The sequence below is a fragment of the Cyprinodon variegatus genome, unplaced genomic scaffold, assembly GCF_000732505.1.
Source record: "Cyprinodon variegatus isolate N-32 unplaced genomic scaffold, C_variegatus-1.0 Scaffold1610, whole genome shotgun sequence".
In the NCBI taxonomy this organism is placed as follows: Eukaryota; Metazoa; Chordata; class Actinopteri; order Cyprinodontiformes; family Cyprinodontidae; genus Cyprinodon; species Cyprinodon variegatus.
Window position 1 is genome coordinate 82,848 of NW_015152063.1, and position 11,688 is coordinate 94,535.

The 11,688-nt window shown below is 37.5% G+C and overlaps 1 protein-coding gene across 1 annotated transcript in view; it reads left to right on the forward strand.

The window, feature by feature from the left end:
* The first annotated feature begins 1,501 nt into the window (after nucleotides 1–1,501).
* LOC107104085 (transient receptor potential cation channel subfamily V member 1-like) overlaps nucleotides 1,502–11,688 on the forward strand; it is a 17,514-nt gene continuing 7,327 nt past the window's right edge. The window contains exons 1-9 of the mRNA XM_015404002.1: nucleotides 1,502–1,741; nucleotides 2,012–2,167; nucleotides 5,254–5,408; nucleotides 5,573–5,710; nucleotides 5,804–6,108; nucleotides 6,196–6,372; nucleotides 8,494–8,649; nucleotides 8,746–8,841; nucleotides 8,926–8,996. Of these exons, the coding sequence (XP_015259488.1) occupies nucleotides 1,596–1,741; nucleotides 2,012–2,167; nucleotides 5,254–5,408; nucleotides 5,573–5,710; nucleotides 5,804–6,108; nucleotides 6,196–6,372; nucleotides 8,494–8,649; nucleotides 8,746–8,841; nucleotides 8,926–8,996 (1,400 nt within the window). The 5' untranslated portion in view covers nucleotides 1,502–1,595. The remainder of the gene's footprint in view (nucleotides 1,742–2,011; nucleotides 2,168–5,253; nucleotides 5,409–5,572; nucleotides 5,711–5,803; nucleotides 6,109–6,195; nucleotides 6,373–8,493; nucleotides 8,650–8,745; nucleotides 8,842–8,925; nucleotides 8,997–11,688) is intronic.

Consider the following 11,688-nt stretch of genomic DNA (forward strand, 5'->3'; position numbering starts at 1 on the left):
ATTCAAAAAATGGCTCCATCTTATGGGATCCATTTCATTAAGATAAAAATGCAAATTATGTGCAATGAAGGAGTCTTGTCAGTAAAAGATGTTTTAAGATGCTTTTTTTTTCATTTTATGGCAAAAAGCAAAATGTGCTTCCTTTTGTTTTCTGGCCCTGCCTTGTGTTAACAGTAAATATCCCACATTCAAACTGCTTTCTTTATCACACAGAGTCAATGAAACTGTGACTAAAAAAACAGGTTTTTACTCTTCCTTTTACACTTCGATGATTTACCCCGTTTTTTTCTGTCCGTTTTTTGTCATATACTTCTAATAGAATTAAAGCAGTGACCCCATACACTGTGGAGAAAGACAATGTTTCATTATTTAACTCCTGCATTAAGTCGCACCCATTTCCAAAGACTAGTAACAGCAAAGAAAAACAAAATGAAAAAACAAATGTTTTTTTTTTTTTAGGAAATTATTAACATAATGTTTATTTTTTCCTTTTTTTTTTTTTTTTTTTTAGGGAATTATTAACATAATGTTTATTTTTTCCTCTCTGGTTTGTTTTATAACAAACTAACTGCTCTCATTTATGGTAAAGTCATTATACAACCACAGACATGATAATATATTGTTCCTGTTTAGACTCATCTGCCTCTAACTTACATATCTGCACTTATATTCAGTTTCGAATGGCAAGAAATTGATCTACTACTGACTGTTTAGTTGGTTTTCAATCAATCAGTCCATGATGTAATATAGTTAAATAAAAAATATGAGAATAAATTTCATTACAAAATGGTACATGTTTCTTAAACTAAAATACTTTTCAAGGTAAGTAATAGCTATCCGTTTATTATTATTATTATTTTACTATTATCAAAGCAGTTAATGTAAGCTTTATTGTAGATAACTGAATAACTTTCACTAATATATCAAAAATGAAGACTTTTGCTGTTACAGACAAAGTACTTTATTTGTTTAGGGTTGGTGCTGACACCTTTTTTTTTTCATGACAAGCTTTTAGGTTTCTTTGGAGCAAAGGAGCGGAGGTGTCCCTCCACACAGTAACAGTAACAGAGGCCGTGCTTCGGTGGTGCAGTGGTTAACGTGCACAACCCAGGTAAGGAGGCCTGAGCCCTCAACAGGGGCGATGGGGGTACGTATAAATCCGGCCTGTGGTTGTTTCCAGCATGTCTCTCCCTCTCTCGTACCCCCTTTCATTTCAGCCTACTGTCCATAAAAACAAGCCGTAAAAACTAAAAAAATAATAATAATAATAAAAAAGCAGTTCAAGCACTCTAAAGAAGGATTTTGTTTTTTTCTGTTTAGCTTATTGGAAACTCATTTCATTATTGCTTCATTATTGATGAAAGAATTTCATTCCCTGTGGCTTTTCTACCCAACAAGTTAAAACTGCTCGAACAGACACGCGCTCACATGCAGAGGGTGGAGCATCAAGGCTGTAAAAATCCACTACCTCAGTGCTTCCCATTTGTTTTTGCAACTCTACACCTGGGGAGCTGGAGCCTCTTTTACCTGCTGTCTGAAGAGAGCTTTAGCATATAAATAGCCGTCAGTTTCTGTTGCTACACTGGTTTTTCAAAATGAGTAATGGAGGAAAAGACCAAAAGGACAAAAAGAAGCCAGAAACAGACTCAGGGGATGAGAAAGGGGGTCTTGATTGGCTTCTTGAAAACTCCAACTCAGAGACTAGTCCTGTGCCGATGGACAGCAATGTTTTACTATCAAGGTACGTTATTATTATATCAACAAATAAGTGGTGTTTCCAGGTCCATCTCACAGTTTACCCAGCAGGGAAATGTCAGATAAGCTTCATGGTTTCATATTTCATGTAAACAGGTGTCAGCTCATTGAATGTCCTCTTTATTCTGTCTGTTTTCTCTGACCTCTATCTGGCTCTTTAAAAGCAATAAAAAATGCTTTCCTTCATAGAAATGTTGACAGATTATAAATATTAACAGTTGTTCATCGCTGTTGTTTTTTTATTTTCACATTTCAGACCTAAGGCCCCTTCTGACAACATCTTTGGTACGGCGTTCACAAGGGACAAAGTATTCAAAGCAGCATCTCAGGGGGACGCTGCACAGCTTATCGGCCTGCTTGACTACCTGCAAGTTAATGATAAGCGACTTACCAGCCCAGACTTTGTAGGCAAGTAGAGCGGAGGCAACCTTATCAGTCCTACAAGCTGCCGTCTTGTGCTGCTTTTTGCTGATTTTTTTTCTTTATTTGAAAATATTGCCTTAAGCAGAAATGGAGAAAATAACTCATGTGTTGTTTATTTCTGACACTTGCATCTTTAAATTATGTACATATGAAATTGGCTTATGATAAATTTTAAATACTATTAGATACTATTAGATACTATTTAAACAGCACTTTCCTTGGCATCGTAAAAAGTCTTCAGTATTTTACATTAGCAACGAAGAACAAATATATAAATGCCCAAAATAAAACAGGACAAACAGAAAAAAAATGAATTACCAAACCAGATGAGAAGTGAAGCTATTGATAATTATGTGAACAATAAGTAATGTTTTCAGTCCTATTTGGAGGAACCAACTGTTTCTGCAGATCTCAGGTTGTTAAGCAGTTTGTTCCAGAGCTGAAAGACATAGAAGCTAAATGATCCTCATCTTGTTTACTTCTAGTCCTGAGGGAAGAGGTCTCAGGTGACCTTTGGTGTTTTCATGGTTTATACCTAAACTGTGCATGAAACTCTGCAATATACTGAGGTCCAGGAGAATTCAGTGTCTTGAAGATAATCAACAAGATTTAAAACTATCCTTTAAAAATAACTGGGAGCCAGCAGTGATCTTAAGGAATATTTTTTTTATTACTTTATGATGTAAAGCAGAATTTTGAATGAACTTACTGTTGGCTGATTGATGTTTATTATTTCTTTTAATTGAACTTTATAGACAATATTACAACAAGCAGGCACCGGTTTTTATATATATTGTTGTGATTGAAAGTATTTTATTTTGCAAAATGTTTAAGTTGATAGTTGCTTAATTTATTGATAGACTTTATTTGGATGTCAAAATAAATCCTAGTAGAAGTCAGCAGTACTGGGAATACAGGTAACAATCCAATACCAAGTAATCAGGGTCTAGAACTATTGATACAGATGCAGATACCTTCATCTGACATATGATCAATAAATAATATTCTGATTTTGCCTTTGGTTAGTTGATTAAGATTATGGTAAAATTGATGACATACATTTCAGGCAAATTATTTTCGGTTCATTATCAAACTAAAGTAATATAAAATAATTGAACAGTGTATACATACAAAAATAATTCCTATATCCATGGCTTTTTGATTTAACTAGGTAAAAAAAAATCATTATTAAGCTTATTTAGTCTCCAACTGTCCCCTCGCATACAGCCTAAATAGGATAGACAGAATTTTAATACTATAGATATCTTTCCTTTCAGTGAAACAATTAAGATTTGAAAGAACTTTTGATAAGAGTTGAATTATTTGACTAAAATTACATTTCTGATCACACACACTACACTATGAAAAACATTGATTAATCGAACATTCCTGATAGTTTCAGCAGAAAAGTCTCTAGCAGATCCCATCCTCCTTCTTCCTCTACATGATTTGAATGTATGAAGTTCTCTTAAAGGTGAATTGTTTGGCTATCAAACTAATCATGCTATGATCTGACCAATACAGATGACCTCTGTATCAATATTATTGATAGATTGATCAATATGCCCAGTGCTAGGTCCTAGCCTATGCTAGCACACTGTGTGTTACATGGTCACTACCCACACCCGATACTTTGGGATAAAGCAATTCTACATGAAGCTGATTTTGGACCGATCCTCTATTGATACTGCTTAGTGGCTGTAGTAGACCTGGATTTCTCAACGATTATCCTCAGGGCCCACTGTCCTACATGCTTTCAGTGTTTCCCTGCCTCCACTCACCTGACCTGAATGAAGAGGTGTTCAGCAGGCTTTTGCAGCATTTGATGGCTGCCAAGGAGATAATGCAAACATTTGAATCAGGTGTGTTTCAGACCCATCTAAAACACAAAGGACAGTAAAGAAACCCTGCAGTAGACTATGGTTAAGCAGTCATACAGAGATGACAACTTGTAAATCAACAGATACAACAATAGATGTGGTAATCCCTAACCTGAGCTAGTGGGAATCACAAAGATATAGAGTAAATGGATTCCGAAAACATCACCTTGAGGAATCACACAAGTGATTTTATGTTTGCTTTTCATTTCAATCTCAAAAACTCACATGAAGAGGAAAGACAATTAGAAGAATTTGATTGATACAATTACTTTAGTCTTTGGCGCTCTGACCTCAGCAGGAAACACAGAGCTGAATTTTGATAGATATGCATGAACAGGAGTAAAATAAAGGGCTGTTTCCCCCCAGGGCTGAAACTGGTGGTGGAGTGGAGATAGGTGAAGTTTGTCAGTCTGTAGACTGCTGGTTAGCTAGACGGTATACTGAGCTTCATGGGGAGATCCAGTAGATTGTGTGGGCTGATACTAGAGCTTCAATCAGGGACCTGGAAGATTGAACTCCAGTTTGGATAACACAGGTTGAAAGAACCTGTCCAGCAAGCATGAAGCAACAGTGGAGAGGAAAAACTCCCCATTGGGATGAAACCTCTGGCAGAACCAGGCTCAACATGGCGTTCTTCTGCTGGACCAGTTGAAAGAGACGCGGAATGCAGTAAGAGTCCCAGAGTTATGAAACCCTGATAAAGTTTAAGCCACGATGGTGGAGGAGGAGCTGAAGGTGGGTTGAAACGGGGTCACATGGCACAACCACCGCCTGCGCACAGGAGCAGATGAGTTGCGGATTGGAGGCCTTTTGAGATTAACTTTGGATGCTCATTGGCTTTCGCGGAAGCGTGGTTCCTAAGCTGATTGCCTGTGTGGTAGGTGGATGAAGGCGAGTAATCAGTTCATTCAGTTTCACCTTCGCCTGAGCTCCATTTTTAATCACAGAATAACAGTGTTTAAAAATAAAGTATTTAGCTGTTTACTACAGTATTACTAAAATCTCTGTGGAAGTTATGAACATTTTCTTATCAGTAGGACTGAGAATCAAGGTGGAAGTTTTAAATGCTTCCTTCACCAATTTAATCTCTGGTTTGTCAGGCTGTTAGATATTCTGAATGAAATTCAGGATTGCTATCAAATAATATATGTGAATTTTAACGAAGGACATCTTTTTAATCTATTTAAATTTTTTCAGATAAATCAAATGGAAAAACAGCACTCTTGAAAGCTTTGCTGAACCTGAAAGATGGGAAAAATAACACCATTGAAGTCCTGATTGACGTAGCAGACAAGACTCAGGACCTAAAAGGTTTAATCAACGCAGCGTATACAGACAATAGTTATAAGGGTAAGAAACTAAATCAAGTCGTCTCTGATTTTTAACACCCTTTTTCTATGACATATTATTTAAATAGTAGATATTTAAACGTTACATTCTTAATGCTTGAGGTGGTTTTGGATGTTTCTCTTAAAGATAAAAAGTTTTGTTTTCTGGACAAACTCCACCTACAGGTCAGACAGCCTTGCATATCGCCATTGAAAGAAGGAGCTTTGATTACGTAAAGCTGTTAGTCCAGAGAGGAGCGGATGTCCAAGCAAAAGCCAATGGAACATTTTTTCAGCGTAACACTAGGCTTGGATTTTATTTTGGTGAGTATTTGCTTTCCAAACTTTATTATGAGCTCATTCAAGTTGGTTTTATTACGTCCTTGTCGATTAGAACAAGAGTTTGTTTCCCCACAGGTGAGCTGCCTTTGTCCTTGGCTGCCTGCACCAATCAGCCAGAAATAGTTTCATTTCTCATGGAAAACCCTTATAGGAGAGCCGATCCGACTGATAAAGACTCACAAGGAAACACTGTTTTGCACACTCTGGTGGTGATAGCAGATGACACAACAGAAAACACAGAACTTGTTGCAAACATGTATGACAAAATCCTTGTTCAGCACTACAAGCTTAACGAAGACAGCAACATCCAGCTGGAATTGATTGAGAACAACGAAGGTCTCACACCGCTTAAACTAGCTGCCAAACTCGGAAAGATTGGGGTTAGTCTGTTTGCTTCTTAAAGATGCTTCCGTTTAACAAGAACTTGTTGGTAGTGATCCCCACCATTTTGCTCTCTCTTTGGACAGCTTTTTAAGCACATATTAAACAGAGAATTTATGGATGAGGAAAGACGACCGCTGTCCAGAAAGTTCACAGAATGGGTCTATGGACCTGTTCACTCTTCTCTTTATGACATGAGTTCCATCGACACCAATGAAAAAAACTCTGTGCTGGAGATTATCATCTTTGGGAGCGAAGTTCCTGTAAGTATATCATATTTTTAAGTATAATTTCAACTCTATATTCCTATTATATTATGCTGTGTCATTCGTAACAGCTCCAAACAAAGCTGGAGTATCTTTTTTAGGGTTTTTCCCAAGTTTTACTTTCAAAGTTTCATTCAGCGTTTGTTCAGGGGAGTGGACATGCCCATGTTTTCTTACTCCAGTGAGCAGCTGCACTTGCATTAGCTTCTGCTGTTGGTTTAGCATAGTGCTCCACCCTTCAGTAAGAAAATTTGGCAACATTAAAGTTGTCTTCTTGTCCAGAAGTCATCCTCTTGTGATAACTAGTTTTAGCTTCCCCTGACATGCACTCCGTCTATATGTTTCCTGGTTTTCTATCTTTCTTCAGAGTTTTACATAAACATTTAACTGGACAGCGTTGTTTGACTGTTAGATCTCTTCAAATCGTATGTAATTTTTTCAGAATCTGGGGGCCTCTTGCCAACACACTCTCTCTCCCTATTCGTCAAATGCTGTCTCTTGGTCAAAGCCCCTTGAACATCACATAGTTACGTCAAGAGGGTAACCTTCTTGACATTGACACCCAGGGTAAATGACAGGTTGCAAACATTGTATCATGTGACATGCACTTTACCTGCAATACATTTTTTAAAACATTTTAACCTAAAAATGTTTTTTGATAGGTGTGTATGGTAGCATGTATATACTAGCGTTTCTTTAAGTTAAGGGGTTTTGGTTGAAGTAAGAGATGGGTTGGTGCTATTCTTTTTACTTTGAGCTCATAGAAAATTTTTGCAAGTTCCTGCAACAAGCTGTCATGCACCTTGTGTGTCAAAAATAATGACGAAAGAAGTACTGCTACTACATCGGTGTCTGACACGACAGGGGCTTGACGAAGTGTCAATATTGATGAGTTGGGAGTCAGACCGAATTGATTTTGCTAATGACGATCCCCTCCACATCAGGATGGTCATTCATGGGAATGGAAAATATGAACTTTAGATTGAAGTTTACCATGTTAAGAAATATTTCGGGAAATTTACAGGGAAAATACAAAGGGTGCAAAGTCACAGATATTATCTTAAGGAAAAGAGGACACGTGGTATCTCTAAAAGCGATGTACTTGCACCACTATTGATTTAAGTAGATTAAGTTGATTCCCAGGAGTTAGCCATGTTTCGCTAAAAAAAAAAACTTTACACAAGTCTCTTAAATTTTCCAGATGAGTAACTGGCTTAGATTGTATCCATTTTGTTTGGTAGAGATTGAATATTGCACAGCAACAATTAAGTGAAAGGTAGGGGGTGGAGTGGCAGTGAGTGGCAATCTCTGACTGACGCAACCCCTTCTTCCCCATTTCAGCATTTCATATTTTTCTAATATGCCAAGTGGTATGAATAATGCTTCCATATTACCTGAGGATTTTAGCAAAAAATTATTGCATTGCCCAGACCATACAGGTGTAAAAATACAAGAGAATAGTGAGCTCCGTCCATCTGCAGGTAGTCCGGGTCCAACAATGTCCCATTCATAAAAACCAAAGTCCATGCAGTGATTAAAAGATCAAGCTCCATTAAGAAAAGAAAAGCCAGTAAAGCAAGATATCTTAGCTAAATAATGTATGTGCAAATGGCATTTAGTAACACTGAAACCAAGCAGACCACAAATCCAGCTGTGTGTTGCTACTCATACAGTGCCAATTGCAAAAAGTAGCAAAATGGCCATTATCTCCTAACCACATATTACACGGTTGTCATGCGTTGTCATAAGATGATTCACACAGGTGTGGTGTCATGAACGGGCAGCATACTGAGATCACTATCAGTGCAAGCATTTGACCAGGGCATATGCTCTTAACCAGTCCTCTAGTTTGCACATTTTTTGCAACAAGACAATTCAAAGTGCTTGACATGATGAAATCAGATTCAGTTTTTTTTACCTTGGCTGTACTAACTGAAGCTTGTTTCTGTTTAACTTTTAACTAAGGAAAAAGAAAAGTTTGGTCTTTATAGATAAAGAATCATGCAAACTGATGGGTAAAAGGCTGACAGGAAAATCTTACACGTTGGAATTAAAAAGCAACTGAGGGAGAGCCATTAATTGTAAATGTAAAGCCTGACTTGTGAAGTTTTGTTTCAGAAACGCACAGAAATGCTGAGGATCGAACCTCTACGCAGTCTTCTTCAGGATAAATGGAATAGATTTGCTTCCAAGTTATTTTTGATGAACTTCATATTTTATTCAATGTATCTGGCCATTTTCACCACAGTGGCCTTCTACAGAAAAGACGGAAAGGTAAGGCAGAAAAAGGAAAAAGGCAATCGTCCACTGAACTGTTGTAGGGGATGAATGTATTCCCATTATTAAGTTAAAACTCTGGTTTACCCACAGCCACCCTTCCCAGTGGAAAACAACCCAGTTGACCACCTCCGTTGTATTGGTGAGCTCATCAGTGTCCTTGGAGCAGTAAGGTTTTTCTATAAAACTGTAAGGAAATTTAAAAAAACCTCCAAATGTCTTAAAAACAGAATATTTTACCTTAAATAATATATCTTATTTTGAAATCTTTAGATAACTATTTTCAAGAGGAACCCTCCAAGAATAAGGGCTCTCTTTACTGATGGATACAGTGAATTTCTATTGTGAGTATCAATATTCCTTTGTTCCCTTTAAAAAACAACCGGTGTAAACAACTCACTTTAGAAGTACATACCTACCTAATGGTTTGTCATTTAATCTGAGTATAGATATAGCTGTTCTCTTTTTCTGACAATATTCATAGATATTAAAGAACAGACAGCCACAAAAAAGAACTGGCCAAGCAAATTTTTAAGTAGAAGTTTAAAGCAGGATTACAGTTGGTTCTGAAACAAAATCCAGAACTTTAAACATGTCATAGCGCTCTGCTCAATCGACTATCGGAAGCTAGGAAACCTCCTGGCTATAATACATGGCCAAAACCCAAACAGACATGAAAGCAATCATTAATCAACAAAGCTTGTAGTCATGTGTTTCACAAAACTGACTTCTATAAATTTAAAGTAAAGCAATAAAAAAAACCTTTTTGAAGTTTTCCTCAAACCATATGAAGGAAAAACAAACACCTAAGTAAGAAAACTGTATTTACTAAGAAAGCTTGGACTCGGGTTGTGGTCAGGTGACCTCAGGGATTGGCCTCAAAATGAAACAACACCGGCTAATACTTCAATTACGCCTTATTCCCTTATGCCACAAGCTACACTCTGATCGTCTTACCATCTTAGTCATTTATTTTTCTCTTCACCATCCCAGTTTCTTATCCACTCCTTCTGTTAGACTAGCTCCCAAACTGTGTTCTGTAGCCAGTCCGCTACACAAGTAGTTCTGTCTCAGTGTCCTTGATCTCGCTTCTCAAAGAAAGGGTGTCTAAGAGTAATATAGACCTAGTGGAGTTAACTTCAATTAGCTATTTTTTTTTTTTTTTTGTCAACATTCATTTGAATATTCTCCTTGCCAGTCAGCATCCTTTTTTTCTTGTCATCCTACTAAATAATTCCCTTATGTGTTAACCCATTTGCAGTGTTAAGGCCCTTCTATTCAGCCATGCCATGGAATGGCATGCCATGTTCTTCAGTACTAAGCCACTAGCCTGAAAATATTGTCAGCAAATTGCTAAATAGTTGGAGAATTTTTTATTTTTTTTCCCCAAGCATCAGAGTGGAAGTGGAATGACAACTACATCGTTTACATTAGGGAAATCTCAAATTCACACTTAAACAGTTACATTGAAATGGGCTAACATCTATGTGTGCAGAATCTTTATGGGTGGGAGTGAGACTCATAAAACCCTGTCTGTGAAAATGGATCTTGCTTTAAAGATTGTAAATGTCATATCAGAACCACATTCAACTTCTTATAGATTTAAACATTTCCATTGCAAAACATCTACAGCCCCTAAGTCTTCTGTTTGACACCGTATCCCATTGGATATCCTCTTGGCTTTTGTGTACAATTCCTTTTACTTCTTTAGTTTGCATCCTCTTCACCCATTTCCCCTCAAGTTCTACCCCAACCTCTACAAATATCCTTTGGGCAACACCTGAAGAAAAACAAATTACTTTTTGTCTTTAGCTTGGGATATATTTGAACAAATGCTGCATATAAAAAAAGAGATTGATGTAAGAAGTCCCTTATCACCCCTGATAGTCATTTGGAGCACCTAATTATGCAGTTTGTCCTGTTCAATCCTCCTGTAGTTTTCCACCTTATTAATAACATTCCATTGTGACTTGCTAGGCCGGTAGGTGTTTGTCTACTTGGATTACATCCTCTTCTTGGTCTGAAGTATAATGTGTCCACCATGTGTAGGTGGTTCTAAGCACATTTCTACTCGTGCACCAGTTATTTTGTAAACAAGGTGAATGTGATTTCCAACAGCACTCCGCCACCTTCCTTGCTTTTACAATCTCTTTCAAAAAAAGCCATAAATCTACAGAAAGGTCAATTGGTGACTCACTGACCTCAACCGACTTGCCTCTATAAGCTGCAAAACCTTTTGAAATGTCATCATTTCTTTCAGCGCATTATTTCAGAGTTTAGCACTGTTGTTGCCCTGGAGTCACCAAGCCTGCTAACCACACTTAGCCCTCAGATTATCTTTGGAGGCCATGTTTACTTGCTTACCACTGCACCTGTCTTACTTCATCCCGATCTTGCTAAAGCTTATTAGTGGTGTTTAATGTTTCCAAATGGGCTATACTCTCTCAACAAGGTTAAGTGAGGAAACTTCACCTATGCTGCTGATTCAAAGGAAGTTCTCACAACATCTTCAGAGATACCATGTCTGTAAGGTGAAGAAGCTGGCTTTCAACCGAGTCCTGGAGAAGTGGCATCACTTGCAAAATAACTCATCCTTATATGAAACAACTCTCAGAAACACATCCAAACCACAAAACAACAGAACCCTAGATAGGTTTTTGGGGATATAGTTTTGGAGCTGAAATATTCCTCTTGCCTATCATCCCAGTTTCAAAAATGCTAAGATGGATGCTTGATGTGGATCATTTCCTAACATGGATCAGCTCTCTAAGGCAGTCCCTGTTAATCCTGATGGATTTAAGATTACTCTTTTTCATCAATAGTCCAGACAAAGTTGTTTAGGAAATATTAAGCTTCATGGTTTACCAAAAGATGTTTTCTCTCTAGGGAGAGGTTCTGGAAGCCTCCTTTAGCCCAACACATGGTTATTACCAGCAGACAAAAAGAGACAAATAATCTGAGAGGTTTTCTGCTGTTTTGGGTTTTTTCACAACGATCAACAGTCTGCTTTTGGTTTAACCTCCACGTTATACATAT